The sequence below is a fragment of the Salvelinus alpinus genome, chromosome 5 (assembly GCF_045679555.1).
Source record: "Salvelinus alpinus chromosome 5, SLU_Salpinus.1, whole genome shotgun sequence".
NCBI classification, from domain to species: domain Eukaryota; kingdom Metazoa; phylum Chordata; class Actinopteri; order Salmoniformes; family Salmonidae; genus Salvelinus; species Salvelinus alpinus.
The window spans coordinates 97,192,440-97,216,993 of NC_092090.1; the positions used below are offsets into that span (position 1 = coordinate 97,192,440).

At 43.3% G+C, this 24,554-nt stretch overlaps 1 protein-coding gene across 1 annotated transcript in view; it reads left to right on the forward strand.

Moving 5' to 3' along the window:
- Positions 1-24,554, forward strand: part of LOC139575377 (extracellular matrix organizing protein FRAS1-like) — a 370,048-nt gene that overhangs the window by 232,623 nt on the left and 112,871 nt on the right. Inside the window, exons 31-37 of the mRNA XM_071400291.1 lie at positions 6,329-6,604; positions 11,925-12,041; positions 12,424-12,538; positions 14,371-14,508; positions 20,531-20,662; positions 21,362-21,490; positions 22,884-23,131. Of these exons, the coding sequence (XP_071256392.1) occupies positions 6,329-6,604; positions 11,925-12,041; positions 12,424-12,538; positions 14,371-14,508; positions 20,531-20,662; positions 21,362-21,490; positions 22,884-23,131 (1,155 nt within the window). The remainder of the gene's footprint in view (positions 1-6,328; positions 6,605-11,924; positions 12,042-12,423; positions 12,539-14,370; positions 14,509-20,530; positions 20,663-21,361; positions 21,491-22,883; positions 23,132-24,554) is intronic.

A 24,554-nucleotide genomic window follows, 5' to 3' on the forward strand; every position in this document is an offset into this window, starting at 1 on the left:
CCCTGTCTAAAGGTATAACCCTGTCTAAAGGTATAACCCTGTCTATAGGTATAACCCTGTCTAAAGGTATTACCCTGTCCTGTCTAAAGGTATTACCCTGTCTAAAGGTATAACCCTGTCTAAAGGTATAACCCTGTCTAAAGGTATTACCCTGTCTAAAGGTATAACCCTGTCTAAAGGTATTACCCTGTCTAAAGGTATTACCCTGTCTAAAGGTATTACCCTGTCTAAAGGTATTACCCTGTCTAAAGGTATAACCCTGTCTAAAGGTATTACCCTGTCTAAAGGTATTACCCTGTCTAAAGGTATTACCCTGTCTAAAGGTATAACCCTGTCTAAAGGTATTACCCTGTCTAAAGGTATTACCCTGTCCTGTCTAAAGGTATAACCCTGTCTAAAGGTATAACCCTGTCTAAAGGTATTACCCTGTCCTGTCTAAAGGTATAACCCTGTCTAAAGGTATAACCCTGTCTAAAGGTATTACCCTGTCTAAAGGTATTACCCTGTCCTGTCTAAAGGTATAACCCTGTCTAAAGGTATAACCCTGTCTAAAGGTATTACCCTGTCTAAAGGTATAACCCTGTCTAAAGGTATTACCCTGTCTAAAGGTATTACCCTGTCTAAAGGTATAACCCTGTCTAAAGGTATTACCCTGTCCTGTCTAAAGGTATAACCCTGTCTAAAGGTATAACCCTGTCTAAAGGTATAACCCTGTCTAAAGGTATAACCCTGTCTAAAGGTATAACCCTGTCTAAAGGTATTACCCTGTCCTGTCTAAAGGTATAACCCTGTCTAAAGGTATTACCCTGTCTAAAGGTATAACCCTGTCTAAAGGTATTACCCTGTCTAAAGGTATAACCCTGTCTAAAGGTATTACCCTGTCCTGTCTAAAGGTATAACCCTGTCTAAAGGTATTACCCTGTCTAAAGGTATAACCCTGTCTAAAGGTATTACCCTGTCTAAAGGTATAACCCTGTCTAAAGGTATAACCCTGTCTAAAGGTATAACCCTGTCTAAAGGTATTACCGTGTCTAAAGGCATTACCCTGTCTAAAGGTATTACCCTGTCTAAAGGTATTACCCTGTCTAAAGGTATTACCCTGTCCTGTCTAAAGGTATTACCCTGTCCTGTCTAAAGGTATAACCCTGTCTAAAGGTATAACCCTGTCCTGTCTAAAGGTATAACCCTGTCTAAAGGTATTACCCTGTCTAAAGGTATAACCCTGTCTAAAGGTATTACCCTGTCTAAAGGTATTACCCTGTCTAAAGGTATAACCCTGTCCTGTCTAAAGGTATAACCCTGTCTAAAGGTATAACCCTGTCTAAAGGTATAACCCTGTCCTGTCTAAAGGTATAACCCTGTCTAAAGGTATAACCCTGTCTAAAGGTATTACCCTTTCTAAAGGTATTACCCTGTCTAAAGGTATAACCCTGTCCTGTCTAAAGGTATAACCCTGTCTAAAGGTATAACCCTGTCTAAAGGTATTACCCTGTCTAAAGGTATAACCCTGTCTAAAGGTATAACCCTGTCTAAAGGTATAACCCTGTCTAAAGGTATTACCCTGTCTAAAGGTATTACCCTGTCTAAAGGTATAACCCTGTCTAAAGGTATAACCCTGTCTAAAGGTATTGCCCTGTCTAAAGGTATTACCCTGTCTAAAGGTATTACCCTGTCTAAAGGTATAACCCTGTCTAAAGGTATTACCCTGTCTAAAGGTATTACCCTGTCTAAAGGTATAACCCTGTCTAAAGGTATAACCCTGTCTAAAGGTATTACCCTGTCTAAAGGTATTACCCTGTCTAAAGGTATAACCCTGTCTAAAGGTATTACCCTGTCTAAAGGTATTACCCTGTCTAAAGGTATTACCCTGTCTAAAGGTATAACCCTGTCTAAAGGTATTACCCTGTCTAAAGGTATAACCCTGTCTAAAGGTATAACCCTGTCTAAAGGTATAACCCTGTCTAAAGGTATAACCCTGTCTAAAGGTATAACCCTGTCTAAAGGTATTACCCTGTCTAAAGGTATTACCCTGTCTAAAGGTTTTACCCTGTCTAAAGGTATAACCCTGTCTAAAGGTATTACCCTGTCTAAAGGTATTACCCTGTCTAAAGGTATTACCCTGTCTAAAGGTATTACCCTGTCTAAAGGTATAACCCTGTCTAAAGGTATTACCCTGTCTAAAGGTATTACCCTGTCTAAAGGTATAACCCTGTCTAAAGGTATTACCCTGTCCTGTCTAAAGGTATAACCCTGTCTAAAGGTATAACCCTGTCTAAAGGTATAACCCTGTCTAAAGGTATAACCCTGTCTAAAGGTATTACCCTATCCTGTCTAAAGGTATAACCCTGTCTAAAGGTATTACCCTGTCTAAAGGTATAACCCTGTCTAAAGGTATTACCCTGTCTAAAGGTATAACCCTGTCTAAAGGTATTACCCTGTCCTGTCTAAAGGTATAACCCTGTCTAAAGGTATTACCCTGTCTAAAGGTATAACCCTGTCTAAAGGTATTACCCTGTCTAAAGGTATAACCCTGTCTAAAGGTATAACCCTGTCTAAAGGTATAACCCTGTCTAAAGGTATTACCGTGTCTAAAGGCATTACCCTGTCTAAAGGTATTACCCTGTCTAAAGGTATTACCCTGTCTAAAGGTATTACCCTGTCTAAAGGTATAACCCTGTCTAAAGGTATAACCCTGTCTAAAGGTATTACCCTGTCTAAAGGTATAACCCTGTCCTGTCTAAAGGTATAACCCTGTCTAAAGGTATTACCCTGTCTAAAGGTATTACCCTGTCTAAAGGTATAACCCTGTCCTGTCTAAAGGTATTACCCTGTCTAAAGGTATAACCCTGTCTAAAGGTATTACCCTGTCTAAAGGTATTACCCTGTCTAAAGGTATTACCCTGTCTAAAGGTATAACCCTGTCTAAAGGTATAACCCTGTCTAAAGGTATTACCCTGTCCTGTCTAAAGGTATAACCCTGTCTAAAGGTATAACCCTGTCTAAAGGTATTACCCTGTCTAAAGGTATTACCCTGTCTAAAGGTATTATCCTGTCTAAAGGTATTACCCTGTCCTGTCTAAAGGTATAACCCTGTCTAAAGGTATAACCTTGTCTAAAGGTATAACCCTGTCTAAAGGTATAACCCTGTCCTGTCTAAAGGTATAACCCTGTCTAAAGGTATAACCCTGTCTAAAGGTATAACCCTGTCTAAAGGTATAACCCTGTCTAAAGTTTTAACCCTGTCTAAAGGTATTACCCTGTCTAAAGGTATAACCCTGTCTAAAGGTATAACCCTGTCTAAAGGTATAACCCTGTCCTGTCTAAAGGTATAACCCTGTCTAAAGGTATTACCCTGTCCTGTCTAAAGGTATTACCCTGTCCTGTCTAAAGGTATAACCCTGTCTAAAGGTATAACCCTGTCCTGTCTAAAGGTATAACCCTGTCTAAAGGTATAACCCTGTCTATAGGTATAACCCTGTCTAAAGGTATTACCCTGTCCTGTCTAAAGGTATTACCCTGTCTAAAGGTATAACCCTGTCTAAAGGTATAACCCTGTCTAAAGGTATTACCCTGTCTAAAGGTATAACCCTGTCTAAAGGTATTACCCTGTCTAAAGGTATTACCCTGTCTAAAGGTATTACCCTGTCTAAAGGTATTACCCTGTCTAAAGGTATAACCCTGTCTAAAGGTATTACCCTGTCTAAAGGTATTACCCTGTCTAAAGGTATTACCCTGTCTAAAGGTATTACCCTGTCTAAAGGTATAACCCTGTCTAAAGGTATTACCCTGTCTAAAGGTATTACCCTGTCCTGTCTAAAGGTATAACCCTGTCTAAAGGTATAACCCTGTCTAAAGGTATTACCCTGTCCTGTCTAAAGGTATAACCCTGTCTAAAGGTATAACCCTGTCTAAAGGTATTACCCTGTCTAAAGGTATTACCCTGTCCTGTCTAAAGGTATAACCCTGTCTAAAGGTATTACCCTGTCCTGTCTAAAGGTATTACCCTGTCCTGTCTAAAGGTATAACCCTGTCTAAAGGTATAACCCTGTCCTGTCTAAAGGTATAACCCTGTCTAAAGGTATAACCCTGTCTAAAGGTATAACCCTGTCTAAAGGTATAACCCTGTCTATAGGTATAACCCTGTCTAAAGGTATTACCCTGTCCTGTCTAAAGGTATTACCCTGTCTAAAGGTATAACCCTGTCTAAAGGTATAACCCTGTCTAAAGGTATTACCCTGTCTAAAGGTATAACCCTGTCTAAAGGTATTACCCTGTCTAAAGGTATTACCCTGTCTAAAGGTATTACCCTGTCTAAAGGTATTACCCTGTCTAAAGGTATAACCCTGTCTAAAGGTATTACCCTGTCTAAAGGTATTACCCTGTCTAAAGGTATTACCCTGTCTAAAGGTATTACCCTGTCCTGTCTAAAGGTATAACCCTGTCTAAAGGTATAACCCTGTCTAAAGGTATTACCCTGTCCTGTCTAAAGGTATAACCCTGTCTAAAGGTATAACCCTGTCTAAAGGTATTACCCTGTCTAAAGGTATTACCCTGTCCTGTCTAAAGGTATAACCCTGTCTAAAGGTATAACCCTGTCTAAAGGTATAACCCTGTCTAAAGGTATTACCCTGTCTAAAGGTATTACCCTGTCTAAAGGTATAACCCTGTCTAAAGGTATAACCCTGTCTAAAGGTATTACCCTGTCTAAAGGTATAACCCTGTCTAAAGGTATTACCCTGTCTAAAGGTATTACCCTGTCTAAAGGTATAACCCTGTCTAAAGGTATTACCCTGTCTAAAGGTATTACCCTGTCTAAAGGTATAACCCTGTCTAAAGGTATTACCCTGTCCTGTCTAAAGGTATAACCCTGTCTAAAGGTATAACCCTGTCTAAAGGTATAACCCTGTCTAAAGGTATAACCCTGTCTAAAGGTATAACCCTGTCTAAAGGTATAACCCTGTCTAAAGGTATTACCCTGTCCTGTCTAAAGGTATAACCCTGTCTAAAGGTATTACCCTGTCTAAAGGTATAACCCTGTCTAAAGGTATTACCCTGTCTAAAGGTATAACCCTGTCTAAAGGTATTACCCTGTCCTGTCTAAAGGTATAACCCTGTCTAAAGGTATTACCCTGTCTAAAGGTATAACCCTGTCTAAAGGTATTACCCTGTCTAAAGGTATAACCCTGTCTAAAGGTATAACCCTGTCTAAAGGTATAACCATGTCTAAAGGTATTACCGTGTCTAAAGGCATTACCCTGTCTAAAGGTATTACCCTGTCTAAAGGTATTACCCTGTCTAAAGGTATTACCCTGTCCTGTCTAAAGGTATTACCCTGTCCTGTCTAAAGGTATAACCCTGTCTAAAGGTATAACCCTGTCCTGTCTAAAGGTATAACCCTGTCTAAAGGTATTACCCTGTCTAAAGGTATAACCCTGTCTAAAGGTATTACCCTGTCTAAAGGTATTACCCTGTCTAAAGGTATAACCCTGTCCTGTCTAAAGGTATAACCCTGTCTAAAGGTATAACCCTGTCTAAAGGTATAACCCTGTCCTGTCTAAAGGTATAACCCTGTCTAAAGGTATAACCCTGTCTAAAGGTATTACCCTTTCTAAAGGTATTACCCTGTCTAAAGGTATAACCCTGTCTAAAGGTATTACCCTGTCCTGTCTAAAGGTATAACCCTGTCTAAAGGTATTACCCTGTCTAAAGGTATAACCCTGTCTAAAGGTATTACCCTGTCTAAAGGTATAACCCTGTCTAAAGGTATAACCCTGTCTAAAGGTATAACCCTGTCTAAAGGTATTACCGTGTCTAAAGGCATTACCCTGTCTAAAGGTATTACCCTGTCTAAAGGTATAACCCTGTCTAAAGGTATTACCCTGTCTAAAGAACAGGGCTCCGGGCAGCCGAGCGGAAATGGAGGAAAACTCGCCTCCCTGCGGACCTGGCATCCTTTCACTCCCTCCTCTCTACATTTTCCTCTTCTGTCTCTGCTGCTAAAGCCACTTTCTACCACTCTAAATTCCAAGCATCTGCCTCTAACCCTAGGAAGCTCTTTGCCACCTTCTCCTCCCTCCTGAATCCTCCTCCCCCTCCCCCCCCCGCCTCCCTCTCTGCAGATGACTTCGTCAACCATTTTGAAAAGAAGGTCGACGACATCCGATCCTCGTTTGCTAAGTCAAACGACACCGCTGGTTCTGCTCACACTGCCCTACCCTGTGCTCTGACCTCTTTCTCCCCTCTCTCTCCAGATGAAATCTCGCGTCTTGTGACGGCCGGCCGCCCAACAACCTGCCCGCTTGACCCTATCCCCTCCTCTCTTCTCCAGACCATTTCCGGAGACCTTCTCCCTTACCTCACCTCGCTCATCAACTCATCCCTGACCGCTGGCTACGTCCCTTCCGTCTTCAAGAGAGCGAGAGTTGCACCCCTTCTGAAAAAACCTACACTCGATCCCTCCGATGTCAACAACTACAGACCAGTATCCCTTCTTTCTTTTCTCTCCAAAACTCTTGAACGTGCCGTCCTTGGCCAGCTCTCCCGCTATCTCTCTCAGAATGACCTTCTTGATCCAAATCAGTCAGGTTTCAAGACCAGTCATTCAACTGAGACTGCTCTTCTCTGTATCACGGAGGCGCTCCGCACTGCTAAAGCTAACTCTCTCTCCTCTGCTCTCATCCTTCTAGACCTATCGGCTGCCTTCGATACTGTGAACCATCAGATCCTCCTCTCCACCCTCTCCGAGTTGGGCATCTCCGGCGCGGCCCACGCTTGGATTGCGTCCTACCTGACAGGTCGCTCCTACCAGGTGGCGTGGCGAGAATCTGTCTCCTCACCACGTGCTCTCACCACTGGTGTCCCCCAGGGCTCTGTTCTTGGCCCTCTCCTATTCTCGCTATACACCAAGTCACTTGGCTCTGTCATAACCTCACATGGTCTCTCCTATCATTGCTATGCAGACGACACACAACTAATCTTCTCCTTTCCCCCTTCTGATGACCAGGTGGCGAATCGCATCTCTGCATGTCTGGCAGACATATCAGTGTGGATGACGGATCACCACCTCAAGCTGAACCTCGGCAAGACGGAGCTGCTCTTCCTCCCGGGGGAGGACTGCCCGTTCCATGATCTCGCCATCACGGTTGACAACTCCATTGTGTCCTCCTCCCAGAGCGCTAAGAACCTTGGCGTGATCCTGGACAACACCCTGTCGTTCTCAACTAACATCAAGGCGGTGGCCCGTTCCTGTAGGTTCATGCTCTACAACATCCGCAGAGTACGACCCTGCCTCACACAGGAAGCGGCGCAGGTCCTAATCCAGGCACTTGTCATCTCCCGTCTGGATTACTGCAACTCGCTGTTGGCTGGGCTCCCTGCCTGTGCCATTAAACCCCTACAACTCATCCAGAACGCCGCAGCCCGTCTGGTGTTCAACCTTCCCAAGTTCTCTCACGTCACCCCGCTCCTCCGCTCTCTCCACTGGCTTCCAGTTGAAGCTCGCATCCGCTACAAGACCATGGTGCTTGCCTACGGAGCTGTGAGGGGAACGGCACCTCAGTACCTCCAGGCTCTGATCAGGCCCTACACCCAAACAAGGGCACTGCGTTCATCCACCTCTGTCCTGCTCGCCTCCCTACCACTGAGGAAGTACAGTTCCCGCTCAGCCCAGTCAAAACTGTTCGCTGCTCTGGCCCCCCAATGGTGGAACAAACTCCCTCACGACGCCAGGACAGCGGAGTCAATCACCACCTTCCGGAGACACCTGAAACCCCACCTCTTTAAGGAATACCTAGGATAGGATAAAGTAATCCTTCTCACCCCCCCCCCCCCTTAAAAGATTTAGATGCACTATTGTAAAGTGGCTGTTCCACTGGATGTCATAAGGTGAATGCACCAATTTGTAAGTCGCTCTGGATAAGAGCGTCTGCTAAATGACTTAAATGTAAATGTAAAGGTATTACCCTGTCTAAAGGTATTACCCTGTCTAAAGGTATAACCCTGTCCTGTCTAAAGGTATTACCCTGTCTAAAGGTATAACCCTGTCTAAAGGTATTACCCTGTCTAAATGTATAACCCTGTCTAAAGGTATTACCCTGTCTAAAGGTATAACCCTGTCTAAAGGTATTACCCTGTCTAAAGGTATTACCCTGTCTAAAGGTATAACCCTGTCTAAAGGTATAACCCTGTCTAAAGGTATAACCCTGTCTAAAGGTATTACCCTGTCTAAAGGTATAACCCTGTCTAAAGGTATAACCCTGTCTAAAGGTATTACCCTGTCTAAAGGTATTACCCTGTCTAAAGGTATTACCCTGTCTAAAGGTATAACCCTGTCTAAAGGTATTACCCTGTCTAAAGGTATTACCCTGTCTAAAGGTATAACCCTGTCTAAAGGTATAACCCTGTCTAAAGGTATAACCCTGTCTAAAGGTATTACCCTGTCTAAAGGTATTACCCTGTCTAAAGGTATTACCCTGTCTAAAGGTATAACCCTGTCTAAAGGTATAACCCTGTCTAAAGGTATTACCCTGTCTAAAGGTATTACCCTGTCTAAAGGTATAACCCTGTCTATAGACAGTCAGATGTTTTCATCATTAGTGAATGCTGTTCTGTTCCTAGTGGTGTAATTAGCTTTAACCTTCTCTGATTCTCTGATTATGTTCTGGAGACCAGGATTATCTGTTATCGCGTGTTGGTAGATCATCACTCATCTATTAAATATAACATTTTGTCACTGAGTCATTTCTTATTTATTTTTGCCCTTTTATTAAGCTATGTGGCGACACGTCAAATCAACGGAGTGAAAATTAGAGGGTAAAATGGTGAAATAATGTAGAGGAACGTGGCATATTAACACGCTGTCGTATATTCTACCTATCTTCTGTAGTTTCACTATGAAATCACTGCAATACTGTGCTACATAACATCTTCATAAGCAGGCGCGTAACATGTTTCATAAGCAATGCACTAAATATTCATTAGTTCTTTATTACTAGACAACAGAAATTAATCTAGGTCCCAGGCCTTCTATCCTGTTACGGTCCTTCTACCCTGTTACAGTCCTTCTATCCTGTTACGGTCCTTCTACCCTGTTACAGTCTTTCTACCCTGTTACAGTCCCTCTACCCTGTTAGTCATACTACCCTGTTACATTCCTTCTACCCTGTTACATTCCTTCTACCCTGTTACATTCCTTCTACCCTGTTACATTCCTTCTACCCTGTTACAGTCCCTCTACCCTGTTACATTCCTTCTACCCTGTTACAGTCCTTCTACCCTGTTACAGTCCTTCTACCCTGTTACAGTCCCTCTACCCTGTTACATTCCTTCTACCCTGTTACATTCATTCTACCATGTTACATTCCTTCTACCCTGTTACATTCCTTCTACCCTGTTACAGTCCCTCTACCCTGTTACAGTCCTTCTACCCTGTTACAGTCCTTCTACCCTGTTACAGTCCTTCTACCCTGTTACAGTCCTTCTACCCTGTTACAGTCATTCTACCCTGTTACAGTCCTTCTACCCTGTTAGTCTTCTACCCTGTTACAGTCCTTCTACCCTGTTACATTCCTTCTACCCTGTTACAGTCCCTCTACCCTGTTACATTCCTTCTACCCTGTTACATTCCTTCTACCCTGTTACAGTCCTTCTACCCTGTTACAGTCCCTCTACCCTGTTACATTCCTTCTACCCTGTTACAGTCCTTCTACCCTGTTACAGTCCTTCTACCCTGTTACAGTCCTTCTACCCTGTTTCAGTCCTTCTACCATGTTACAGTCCTTCTACCCTGTTACAGTCAACCTACCCTGTTACAGTCCTTCTACCCTGTTAGTCTTCTACCCTGTTACAGTCCTTCTACCCTGTTACAGTCCCTCTACCCTGTTACAGTCCTTCTACCCTGTTACAGTCCTTCTACCCTGTTACAGTCCTTCTACCCTGTTACAGTCCTTCTATCATGTTACAGTCCTTCTACCCTGTTACAGTCCTTCTACCCTGTTACAGTCCTTCTATCCTGTTACAGTCCTTCTATCCTGTTACAGTCCTTCTATCCTGTTATAGTCCTTCTACCCTGTTACAGTCCTTCTACCCTGTTACAGTCCTTCTATCCTGTTACAGTCCTTCTACCCTGTTACAGTCATTCTATCCTGTTACAGTCCTTCTACCCTGTTACAGTCCTTCTACCCTGTTACAGTCATTCTACCCTGTTACAGTCCTTCTATCCTGTTACAGTCCTTCTACCCTGTTACAGTCATTCTATCCTGTTACAGTCCTTCTACCCTGTTACAGTCCTTCTATCATGTTACAGTCCTTCTATCCTGTTATAGTCCTTCTACCCTGTTACAGTCCTTCTACCCTGTTACAGTCCTTCTACCCTGTTACAGTCCTTCTATCCTGTTACAGTCTACTACCCTGTTACAGTCCTTCTATCCTGTTACAGTCATTCTACCCTGTTAGTCTTCTACCCTGTTACAGTCCTTCTACCCTGTTACAGTCCTTCTACCCTGTTACAGTCCTTCTACCCTGTTACAGCCATTCTACCCTGTTACAGTCCTTCTATCCTGTTACAGTCCTTCTACCCTGTTAGTCCTCTACCCTGTTACAGTCCTTCTACCCTGTTACAGTCCTTCTATCATGTTACAGTCCTCCTACCCTGTTACAGTCCTTCTACCCTGTTACAGCCCTTCTATCCTGTTACATTCCTTCTACCCTGTTACAGTCCTGCTATCCTGTTACAGCCCTTCTACCCTGTTACAGTCCTTCTACCCTGTTACAGTCCTTCTACCCTGTTACAGTCCTTCTACCCTGTTACAGTCCCTCTACCCTGTTACAGTCCTTGTACCCTGTTATAGTCCTTCTATCCTGTTAAAGTCATTCTATCCTGTTACAGTCCTTCTACCCTGTTAGTCTTCTACCCTGTTACAGTCCTTCTATCCTGTTACAGTCCTTCTACCCTGTTACAGTCCTTCTACCCTGTTACAGTCCTCCTACCCTGTTACAGTCCGTCTACCCTGTTACAGTCCTTCTACCATGTTACAGTCCTTCTACCCTGTTACAGTCCTTCTACCCTGTTACAGTCCTTCTACCCTGTTACAGTCCTTCTACCCTGTTACAGTCCTTCTATCCTGTTAAAGTCATTCTATCCTGTTACAGTCCTTCTACCCTGTTAGTCTTCTACCCTGTTACAGTCCATCTATCCTGTTACAGTCCTTCTACCCTGTTACAGTCCTTCTACCCTGTTACAGTCCTTCTATCCTGTTACAGTCCTTCTATCCTGTTACAGTCCTCCTATCCTGTTACAGTCCTCCTATCCTGTTAAGTCCTTCTATCCGGTTACAGTCCTTCTACCCTGTTACAGTCATTCTACCCTGTTACAGTCCTTCTATCCTGTTACAGTCCTTCTATCCTGTTACAGTCCTCCTACCCTGTTACAGTCCATCTATCCTGTTACAGTCCTTCTACCCTGTTACAATCCTTCTACCCTGTTACAGTCCTTCTACCCTGTTACAGTCCTTCTATCCTGTTACAGTCCATCTATCCTGTTACAGTCCTTCTACCCTGTTACAGTCCTTCTACCCTGTTACAGTCCTTCTACCCTGTTACAGTCCTTCTACCCTGTTACAGTCCTTCTACCCTGTTACAGTCCTTCTACCCTGTTACAGTCCTTCTACCCTGTTACAGTCCCTCTACCCTGTTACAGTCCTTCTATCCTGTTACAGTCCTTCTATCCTGTTACAGTCCTTCTACCCTGTTACAGTCCTTCTACCCTGTTACAGTTGTACTACCCTGTTACAGTCCTTCTACCCTGTTACAGTCCTGCTACCCTGTTCCAGTCCTTACAAAATAGTATTTGTAATATCCAGTATGCTGAATCTTGCTGATGATTAAGGTTTGATGTGATGATTCAAAATGGCCTCCTCCTTTTCCAGGTGTCCAGTGAGGGTTCTCCAGACACGCTGAGTGATGCTCAGACCTTCACCATCGCAGTGATGCCTGAACTCCCAGGGTTCCCCCAGCTAGCCCCCGCCAGTGACCTACAGATAACTGTAAGGGAGAAACAGGGACTATCTCACTGTGGCATAGGCACCAATGATGTTTATGTACGTTTGAGACGGATGTGTGTGTGTGTGTGTGTGTGTGTGTGTGTGTGTGTGTGTGTGTGTGTGTGTGTGTGTGTGTGTGTGTGTGTGTGTGTGTGTGTGTGTGTGTGTGTGTGTGTGTGTGTGTGTGTGTGTGTGTTCTTCTTTCTGTTTTTGTGTGTGTGTGTGTGTGTGTGTGTGTGTGTGTGTGTGTGTGTTGTGTGTGTGTGTGTGTGTGTGTGTGTGTGTGTGTGTGTGTGTGTGTGTGTGTGTGTGTGTGTGTGTGTGTGTGTGTGTGTGTGTGTGTGTGTGTGTGTGTGTGTGTGTGTGTGTGTGTGTGTCCATGCAGGCTCTGGCCGATCGTGTGACGGTGCTAACACCCACAGCTTTGTCCTTTGTGGACTCTGAGACGCCCAGTGAAAAGCTTGTCTACAACATCACCAGGCCCCTACCTCAGGAACAAGGTAATCTACACGCACACAAATAGAGTACATCCATCTCACACACACTTCTCAATACAGGAACAGACAGGAAGTACTCATGTAAACTACTTCATCTCCACTGTGAAAGCAGATGGAAGGAGGTCCAGCTAGAACTAACTATTCCTACAGTGCCTTGCAAAAGTATTCACCCCCTCGGTGTTTTTCCTATTTTATTTCATTACAACCTGTAATTTAAATTGATTTTTATTTGGATTTCATGTCATGAACATGCACAAAATAGTCCAAATTGGTGAAGTGAAATGAAAATAATTACTTGTTTAAAATAAAAATTAAAACGGAAAAGTGGTTTCGTGCATACAGTATGTATTCACCCTCTTTGCTATGAAGCCCCTAAATAAGATTTGGTGCCACCAATTACCTTCAGAAGTCACATAATTAGTTAAATAAAGTCCACCTGTGTGCACTTTAAGTGTCACATGATCTCAGTATATATACACCTGTTCTGAAGGCCCAAGAGTCTACAACACCACTAAGCAAGGGGCACCACCAAGCAAACAGCACCATGAAGACCAAGGAGCTCTCCAAACAGGTCAGGGACAAAGTTGTGGAGAAGTACAGATCAGGGTTGGGTTATAAAAAAGATCCAACATTTTGAACATCCCATAGAGCACCATTAAATCCATTATTAAAAAATGGGAAGAATATGGCACCACAACAAACCTGCCAAGAGAGGGTCGCCCACCAAAACTCATGGACCAGGCAAGGAGGGCATTAATCAGAGAGGCAACAAAGAGACCAAAGATAACCCTGAAGGAGCTGCAAAGCTCCACAGCGGAGATTGGAGTTTCTGTCTCTGTAACCACTTTAAGTCGTACACTCCACAGAGCTGGGCTTTACGGAAGAGTGGCCAGAAAAAAGTCAATGCTTAAAGAAAAAAAATAAGCAAACACGTTTTGTTGTTCACCGAAAGGCATGTGGGAGACTCTCCAAACATATGGAAGAAGGTACTCTGGTCAGAATAAAATTGAGCTTTTTGGCCATCAAGGAAAACACTTTGTCTGGCGCAAACCCAAACCCAACAACTCTCATCACCCCGAGAACACCATGTTTTCATCAGCAGGGACTGGGAAACTGGTCAGAATTGAAGGAATGATGGATGACGCTAAATACAGGGAAATTCTTAAATAAGGGGAAACATTTAAATGAATTTGAATGGCCTAGTCAAAGCACAGAACTCAATCCAATTGAGAATATGTGGAAGGACTTAAAGATTGCTGTACACCAGCGGAACCCATCAAACTTGAAGGAGTTGGAGCCATTTTGCCTTGAACAATGGGCAAAAAATCCCAGTGGCTAGATGTGCCAAGCTTATAGAGACATACCCCAAGAGACTTGCAGCTGTAATTGCTTCAAAAGGTGGCTCTACAAAGTATTGACTTTGGGGGGTGAATAGTTATGCACACTCAAGTTTTCTGTTTTTTTGGTATTATTTCTTGTTTGTTTCACAATAAAAAAATATTTTGCATCTTCAACATGTTGTGTAAATCAAATGACACAACCCCCCCCCCCCCAAGCATCCATTTTAATTCCAGGTTGTAAGGCAACAAAATAGGAAAAATGCCAAGGGGGGTCAATACTCGCAAGCCACTGTACCAGTCCAAGCTGCACAGCTGGAAATCTGATTATAAAATAAGCTTAACCCTAACCTTAGCCACTAAATCTAACCTTTACTTAAAGTGATTCCAAAAAGCTATATTATTTTTCCAGCCAATTTTGACTTTGTAGCTTGGTACACATATTAGGAAGCACCGAACACGGGATCCATAAGACACTGACGTCCTGTGTAACCTCAGGTTCTGTGGAACATCGTGACAGACCCTACGACCCAGTGTCCTTGTTCACCCAAGCTGATGTCAACGAGGGCCGGATCCTGTACCGTCCTCCGCAGGCCCTCTCTCACCTCCAGGAGCTCTACCAGTACTCCTTCACTGGTGAGTAAACACCAATGACTGTATATACGACAAAGCCATCGATCACGTGACACCATCCATTCCTATGTGAAGGTTCAATAGCACATTGAAGCCAAATTAAGTCGGTTAATAAGATGGCGTCTCATGGAGACATACCATGCGCCGTTTGAACTATTCCAGGAAGTGACTTTGCAGGCTAGCTCAGTGCTGCCCCCTCTCATTGAGCAACTGAAGTTGAAGGCCAACCTGGGTACTGCAGGCTTCCATTAGCAACCTTGTAACAACCTTCCATTAGCAACCGTATCTCCTCTGTGTGATTTTATTCAAAATAATTGGTTCAAGGACATACAGTACATCAGTTGCATTAGAACCAATTATTGGTACCATGATTGTTTTATTTTTTTTGAATTATTTACACAATGATTGCCGTTCTTCCATTCACTATAATGGCGGATCGTGTTTTCCATAAACAATGCCTGCAGTACCGCGGTCGACCTTAAACTCCCATGGCTTCAATGAGAGGAGGCAGTCGTTCTCCTCTGGTACACACACACACACACACACACACACACACACACACACACACACACACACACACACACACACACACACACACACACACACACACACACACACCACACACCACACACCACACACCATACATACATACATACATACATACATACATACATACATACATACATACATACATACATACAGTGGGGAGAACAAGTATTTGATACACTGCCGATTTTGCAGGTTTTCCTACTTACAAAGCATGTAGAGGTCTGTCATTTTTATCATAGGTACACTTCAACTGTGAGAGACGGAATCTAAAACAAAAATCCAGAAAATCACATTGTATGATTTTTAAGTAATTAATTTGCATTTTATTGCATGACATAAGTATTTGATCACCTACCAACCAGTAAGAATTCCGGCTCTCACAGACCTGTTAGTTTTTCTTTAAGAAGCCCTCCTGTTCTCCACTCATTACCTGTATTAACTGCACCTGTTTGAACTCGTTACCTGTATAAAAGACACCTGTCCACACACTCAATCAAACAGACTCCAACCTCTCCACAATGGCCAAGACCAGAGAGCTGTGTAAGGACATCAGGGATAAATTGTAGACCTGTACAAGGCTGGGATGGGCTACAGGACAATAGCCAAGCAGCTTGGTGAGAAGGCAACAACTGTTGGCACAATTATTAGAAAATGGAAGAAGTTCAAGATGACGGTCAATCACCCTCGGTCTGGGGCTCCATGCAAGATCTCACCTCGTGGGGCATCAATGATCATGAGGAATGTGAGGGATCAGCCCAGAACTACACGGCAGGAGCTGGTCAATGACCTGAAGAGAGCTGGGACCACAGTCTCAAAGAAAACCATTAGTAACACACTACGCCGTCATGGATTAAAATCCTGCAGCGCACGCAAGGTCCCCCTGCTCAAGCCAGCGCATGTCCAGGCCCGTCTGAAGTTTGCCAATGACCATCTGGATGATCCAGAGGAGGAATGGGAGAAGGTCATGTGGTCTGATGAGACAAAAATAGAGCTTTTTGCTCTAAACTCCACTCGCCGTGTTTGGAGGAATAGAAGGATGAGTACAACCCCAAGAACACCATCCCAACCGTGAAGCATGGAGGTGGAAACATCATTCTTTGGGGATGCTTTTCTGCAAAGGGGACAGGACGACTGCACCGTATTGAGGGGAGGATGGATGGGGCCTTGTATCGCGAGATCTTGACCAACAACCTCCTTCCCTCAGTAAGAGCATTGAAGATGGGTCGTGGCTGGGTCTTCCAGCATGACAACGACCCGAAACACACAGCCAGGGCAACTAAGGAGTGGCTCCGTAAGAAGCATCTCAAGGTCCTGGAGTGGCCTAGCCAGTCTCCAGACCTGAACCCAATAGAAAATCTTTGGAGGGAGCCGAAAGTCCGTATTGCCCAGCGACAGCCCCGAAACCTGAAGGATCTGGAGAAGGTCTGTATGGAGGAGTGGGCCAAAATCCCTGCTGCAGTGTGTGCAAACCTGGTCAAGAACTACAGGAAACGTATGATCTCTGTAATTGCAAACTAAGGTTTCTGTACCAAATATTCAGTTCTGCTTTTCTGATGTATCAAATACTTATGTCATGCAATAAAATGCAAATGAATTACTTAAAAATCATACAATGTGATTTTCTGGATTTTTGTTTTAGATTCCTTCTCTCACAGTTGAAGTGTACCTATGATAAAAATTACAGACCTCTACATGCTTTGTAAGTAGGAAAACCTGCAAAATTGTCAGTGTATCAAATACTTGTTCTCCCCACTGTACATACATACATACATACATACATACATACATACATACAGTGGGGAGAACAAGTATTTGATACACTTTGATACAGGTTTTCCTACTTACAAAGCATGTAGAGGTCTGTAATTTTTATCATAGGTACACTTCAACTGTGAGAGACGGAATCTAAAACAAAAATCCAGAAAATCACATTGTATGATTTTTAAGTAATTAATTTGCATTTTATTGCGTGACATAAGTATTTGATACATCAGAAAAGCAGAACTTAATATTTGGTACAGAAACCTTTGTTTGCAATTACAAAGATCATACGTTTCCTGTAGTTATTGACCAGGTTTGCACACACTGCAGCAGGGATTTTGGCCCACTCCTCCATACATACCTTCTCCAGATCCTTCAGGTTTCGGGGCTGTCGCTGGGCAATACGGACGTTCAGCTCCCTCCAAAGATTTTCTATTGGGTTCAGGTCTGGAGACTGGCTAGGCCACTCCAGGACCTTGAGATGCTTCTTACGGAGCCACTCCTTAGTTTCCCTGGCTGTGTGTTTCGGGTCGTTGTCATGCTGGAAGATCCAGCCACGACCCATCTTCAATGCTCTTACTGAGGGAAGGAGGTTTTTGGCCAAGATCTCGCGATACATGGCCCCATCCATCCTCCCCTCAATACGGTGCAGTCGTCCTGTCCCCTTTGCAGAAAAGCATCCCCAAAGAATTATGTTTCCACCTCCATGCTTCACGGTTGGGAGGGTGTTCTTGGGGTTGTACTCAACCTTCTTCTTCCTCCAAACACGGCGAGTGGAGTTTAGATCAAAAAGCTCTATTTTTGTCTCATCAGACCACATGACCTTCTCCCATTCCTCCTCTGGATCATCCAGATGGTCATTGGCAAACTTCAGACGGGCCTGGACATGCGCTGGCTTGAGCAGGGGGACCTTGCGTGCGCTGCAGGATTTCAATCCATGACAGCGTAGTGTGTTACTAATGGTTTTCTTTGAGACTGTGGTCCCAGCTCTCTTCATGTCATTGACCAGGTCCTGCCGTGTAGTTCTGGGCTGATCCCTCACCTTCCTTATGATCATTGATGCCCCACGAGGTGAGATCTTGCATGGAGCCCCAGACCGAGGGTGATTGACCGTCATCTTGAACATCTTCCATTTTCTAATAATTGCGCCAACAGTTGTTGCCTTCTCACCAAGCTGCTTGCCTATTGTCCTGTAGCCCATCCCAGCCTTGTGCAGGTCTACAATTTTATCCCTAATGTCCTTACACAGCTCTCTGGTCTTGGCCATTGTGGAGAGATTGGAGTCTGTTTGATTGAGTGTGTGTATAGGTGTCTTTTATACAGGTAACAAGTTCAAACAGGTGCAGTTAATACAGGTAATGAGTGGAGAACAGGAGGGCTTCTAAAAGAAAAACTAACAGGTCTGTGAGAGCCGGAATTCTTACTGGTTGGTAGGTGATCAAATACTTATGTCACGCAATAAAATGCAAATTAATTACTTAAAAATCATACAATGTGATTTTCTGGATTTTTGTTTTAGATTCCGTCTCTCACAGTTGAAGTGTACCTATGATAAAAATTACAGACCTCTACATGCTTTGTAAGTAGGAAAACCTTCAAAATCGGCAGTGTATCAAATACTTGTTCTCCCCACTGTACATACATACATACATATGCAGGCAGGCAGTGCCAGGCACACACACGTACGCTGCCGAGCATGTGGTTAGATCCCCCCCTCCCATTTAAACAAACTCTGACCCCAGTCTCTTACATTAACACAGCATTAAACGTAAGCCAGTCGCACTCAGTCACGCTGTTGTTAACGGGCTGTAAGTGCAACTGGGTAACCATGGCGATCCCTTGTTCATTTTTCTGTTTAGATTTCACAAAGCTCACAATGTTCACACAGCTGACTGGAATGAGGTCACAGCCTCATAAGGCTGTAAGGAGGTTGGATTGTAGGTAGAACTGCTCTGTAAATGTCTCTCAGGGAAAACAACTGTAGGACCTGCTGTTCAGGGACCTAGATTACTTTCGGTTACTGGCCCAACACTGTAACCACTAGGCTACCTGCTGTTCATGGACCTAGATTACTTTCTGTTACTGGCCCAACAGTCTAACCACTAGGCTACCTGCTGTTCAGGGACCTAGATTACTTTCGGTTACTGGCCCAAGACTCTAACCACTGTACTGTTAATGCTGTACCTTTCATACTGTACCTTTCATACTGTACCTTTCATACTGTACCTTTCATACTGTACCTTTCATACTGTACTGTTAATGCTGTACCTTTCCTACTGTACCTTTCATACTGTACTGTTAATGCTGTACCTTTCATACTGTACTGTTAATGCTGTACCTTTCATACTGTACCTTTCCTACTGTACCTTTCATACTGTACTGTTAATGCTGTACCTTTCATACTGTACCTTTCATACTGTACCTTTCATACTGTACCATTCATACTGTACCTTTCATACTGTACCTTTCATGCTGTACCTTTCATACTGTACCTTTCATACTGTACCTTTCATACTGTACCATTCATACTGTAACATTCATACTGTACCTTTCATACTGTACCTTTCATGCTGTACCTTTCATACTGTACCTTTCATACTGTACTGTTAATGCTGTACCTTTCCTACTGTACCTTTCATACTGTACCTTTCATACTGTACCTTTCATACTGTACCTTTCATACTGTACTGTTAATGCTGTACCTTTCCTACTGTACCTTTCATACTGTACTGTTAATGCTGTACCTTTCATACTGTACATTTCATACTGTACCATTCATACTGTACCTTTCATACTGTACCTTTCATGCTGTACCTTTCATACTGTACCTTTCATGCTGTACCTTTCATACTGTACCTTTCATGCTGTACCTTTCATGCTGTACCTTTCATACTGTACCTTTCATACTGTACCTTTCATACTGTACTGTTAATGCTGTACCTTTAATACTGTACCTTTCATACTGTACTGTTAATACTGTACCTTTCATACTGTACCTTTCATACTGTACCTTTCATACTGTACTGTTAATACTGTACCTTTCATACTGTATCTTTCATACTGAACTGTTAATGCTGTACCTTTCATACTGTACCTTTCATACTGTACCTTTCATACTGTACCTTTCATACTGTACCTTTCCTATTGTCACTTTGGTATTCACACCAGCTCAAGCCGAAACCCATTGATACCGTTTCATACACTGTTCATTTATGTTTAGAGTTGCTGTTTAGTAACAATTATTCCCGGAAGCTTGGATATATGTGTATAATCGTTAAATTGTTGTTGGGATTCATAATGTATTAAGGTTCTTTAAATCCATTCCTTTGAGAAATGAATTATGTATTTTAATAGTTATACATCAAGTGAATCAACACTTAGTGCTTTTTACATTTCCCCAAATTGCCCTTTAAAGAGGACTAGGAAGCCAATTAGCCAAAGAAGTTTGTGTATGTGTGTGTGTGTGTGTTTATCTAACCCCTGTGTGTGTGTGTGTGTGTGTGTGTGTGTGTGTGTGTGTGTTTATCTAACCCCTGTGTGTGTGTGTGTGTGTGTGTGTGTGTGTGTGTGTGTGTGTGTGTGTGTGTGTGTGTGTGTGTGTGTGTGTTTATCTAACCCCTGTGTGTGTGTGTGTGTGTGTGTGTGTGTGTGTGTGTGTGTGTGTGTGTGTGTGTGTGTGTGTGTGTGTGTGTGTGTGTGTGTGTGTGTGCTCCAGTGTCAGATGGGGAACACACTACTCCAGAGATGTACTTTTCCGTCCATCTGTTGACCAGCCACCAGCAGCCCCCCGTCTTCCAGATCATAGAGCCTGTTCTGGAGGTCAGCATGGGGGGAAGGACCCCTATAGGTAAGAATAACCACACACACACACACACACACACACACACACACACACACACACACACACACACACACACACACACACACACACACACACACACACACACACACACACACACACACATACACCACTCTCTTCAACACACACACACACACACACACACACACACACACACACACACACACACACACACACACACACACACACACACACACACACACACACACACACACACCCACACACACACACACACACACAGGGGTTAGATAAACACACACACACACACACACACACATACACCACTCTCTTCAACACACACAACACACACAACACTCCCTTCAACACACACACACACACACACACACACACACACACACACACACACACACACACACACACACACACACACACACACACACACACACACACACACACACACACACACACACACAGCAGGGTATTATCATAGTTGCAAGGACTTTTTGGGCACCAACAATTGACTGCCATTCAAAATCTTATTTTCCCTACCTCTAAATCTTACCCTAATCCTAACCGTAACCCTAACCCTATCCCTCATTATACTAAGATATGGTAAATCATTGGTATACTAAGATATGGTAAATCATCGGCATACAAAGATATGGTGAATCATTGGTATACAACATGACTTTCATGCTCAAATGTCGCTCACAATACTTGGTGTAGGTGGGCAGCAGCTGGCAGTAACTGATGCAGACACAGCGTCTGGTGATTTGGAGTTTGAGATGGTGGAAGGACCGGTCCATGGAACACTGGTCAAGATGGAGTTGGACTCAAAGACTGAGATGATGAATGGTGAGTAGCCAATTAGCTCGATGTTTCCTCGATACATCTCGATGTTTCCTCGATACTCGATACCTCGATACATTTGGTTTTCCTTCTAATAGTTAAGGGGAATTAAGATTAAATTGCAGTATAAAGAGAATTACATCTGTAGAGAACACAGTAGTAGCCATAAAAATGGAAGTTGCCAAATCTCTTTACGATTTTTGCACATGGTCTGAATTCTCTCACATCCCCAGACACACACTGCATGTTTTATTTAGAGGACTGAAACCAGAAAAATAGAACCAAGGTATTCACCAACCGAGGTATTCATCAACCAAGGTATTCATCAACCAAGGTATTCACCAACCAAGGTATTCACCAACCAAGGTATTCACCAACCAAGGTATTCACCAACCGAGGTATTCATCAACCAAGGTATTCATCAACCAAGGTATTCATCAACCAAGGTATTCACCAACCAAGGTATTCACCAACCAAGGTATTCACCAACCAAGGTATTCATCAACCAAGGTATTCACCAACCAAGGTATTCATCAACCAAGGTATTCATCAACCAAGGTATTCATCAACCAAGGTATTCATCAACCGATGTATTCATCAACCAAGGTATTCATCAACCAAGGTATTCATCAACCAAGGTATTCATCAACCAAGGTATTCACCAACCAAGGTATTCACCAACCAAGGTATTCATCAACCAAGGTATTCACCAACCAAGGTATTTATAAACCAAGGTATTCATCAACCAAGGTATTCACCAACCAAGGTTTTCATCAACCAAGGTATTCATCAACCAAGGTATTCACCAACCAAGGTATTCACCAACCAAGGTATTCACCAACCAAGGTATTCATCAACCAAGGTATTCACCAACCAAGGTATTCACCAACCAAGGTATTCATCAACCAAGGTATTCACCAACCAAGGTATTCATCAACCAAGGTATTCATCAACCAAGGTATTCATCAACCAAGGTATTCATCAACCAAAGTATTCATCAACCAAGGTATTCACCAACCAAAGTATTCACCAACCAAGGTATTCACCAACCAAGGTATTCATCAACCAAAGTATTCACCAACCAAGGTATTCACCAATCAAGGTATTAATCAACCAAGGTATTCATCAACCAAGGTATTCATCAACCAAGGTATTCATAAACCAAGGTATTCATCAACCAAGGTATTCACCAACCAAGGTTTTCATCAACCAAGGTATTCATCAACCAAGGTATTCACCAACCAAGGTATTCCCCAACCAAGGTATTCATCAACCAAGGTATTCATCAACCAAGGCAAGATGGAGTCCAATATGTATTTAATGAAACGCTCCACCTTGTTTTGTTCCAGGTATGTTTATATTTAACACAATGATTAAATGTGTCATTTATCCCCTCCAGGTGACATGTTTTCCTTCAGTGATGTGACCCGTAACGTTCTGCAGTATGAACATTCCGGACTCTCCGCTGACGAGGACGCCATCACCTTCGCTGTTACAGACGGCTTCTCCATGACGACGGCGGTGGTACAGGTGGTCGTGTTGGGCGTCGGGGGCGACGGGCCCAGGAGAGACCCAGAGGCCCTGCTCTCCATGGAGGTTCCTGAGAACAGTAGTAGTGTCATCAGACGCACTCACCTGGGCTATATGGTTAGTACACTCACCTGGGCTATATGGTTAGTACACTCACCTGGGCTATACGGTTAGTACACTCACCTGGGCTATATGGTTAGTACACACACCTGGGATATATGGTTAGTACACACACCTGGGCTATATGGTTAGTACACACTCACCTGGGCTATATGGTTAGTACACACTCACCTGGGATATATGGTTAGTACACACTCACCTGGGCTATATGGTTAGTACACTCATCTGGGTTATATGGTTAGTACACTCATCTGGGTTATATGGTTAGTACACACACCTGGGCTATATGGTTAGTACACACTCACCTGGGATATATGGTTAGTACACACTCACCTGGGTTATATGGTTAGTACACTCACCTGGGCTATATGGTTAGTACACTCACCTGGGTTATATGGTTAGTACACTCATCTGGGTTATATGGTTAGTACACACTCACCTGGGTTATATGGTTAGTACACACTCACCTGGGTTATATGGTTAGTACACACACCTGGGATATATGGTTAGTACACACACCTGGGATATATGGTTAGTACACACACCTGGGCTATATGATTAGTACCCTCACCTGGGCTATATGGTTAGTACACACTCACCTGGGATATATGGTTAGTACACACACCTGGGTTATATGGTTAGTACACACACCTGGGCTATATGGTTAGTACACACACCTGGGCTATATGATTAGTACCCTCACCTGGGCTATATGGTTAGTACACTCACCTGGGCTATATGGTTAGTACACACTCACCTGGGTTATATGGTTAGTACACACTCACATGGGTTATATGGTTAGTACACTCACCTGGGCTATATGGTTAGTACACACTCACCTGGGTTATATGGTTAGTACACACTCACCTGGGTTATATGGTTAGTACACTCACCTGGGCTATATGGTTAGTACACACACCTGGGTTATATGGTTAGTACACTCACCTGGGCTATATGGTTAGTACACTCACCTGGGCTATATGGTTAGTACACACTCACCTGGGCTATATGGTTAGTACACTCACCTGGGCTATATGGTTAGTACACTCACCTGGGTTATATGGTTAGTACACACACCTGGGCTATATGGTTAGTACACTCACCTGGGTTATATGGTTAGTACACTCACCTGGGCTATATGGTCAGTGAGTTATTAGCCCAGTTACAGATAAGTATAGGTCAGCAATGGGGAGTGACTGCTTCCTACAAGAGCACACAACTCGCAGGCTGCCTATGAAAAGCCACTCAGGAAAAAAGCTTGTTTTAATTAAAGGGGCAGTGTTGTATTTTGAGACAGGCTTAAATATGCAAATAAGGTAATAGACAGTGGGGTAGCCTACCTTGTCTAATTCTCTGTGTTGTTATAATAATTCATTTTATTAGTTAAAGTGGTTTCTTGCATCATAAAACACAATACAAT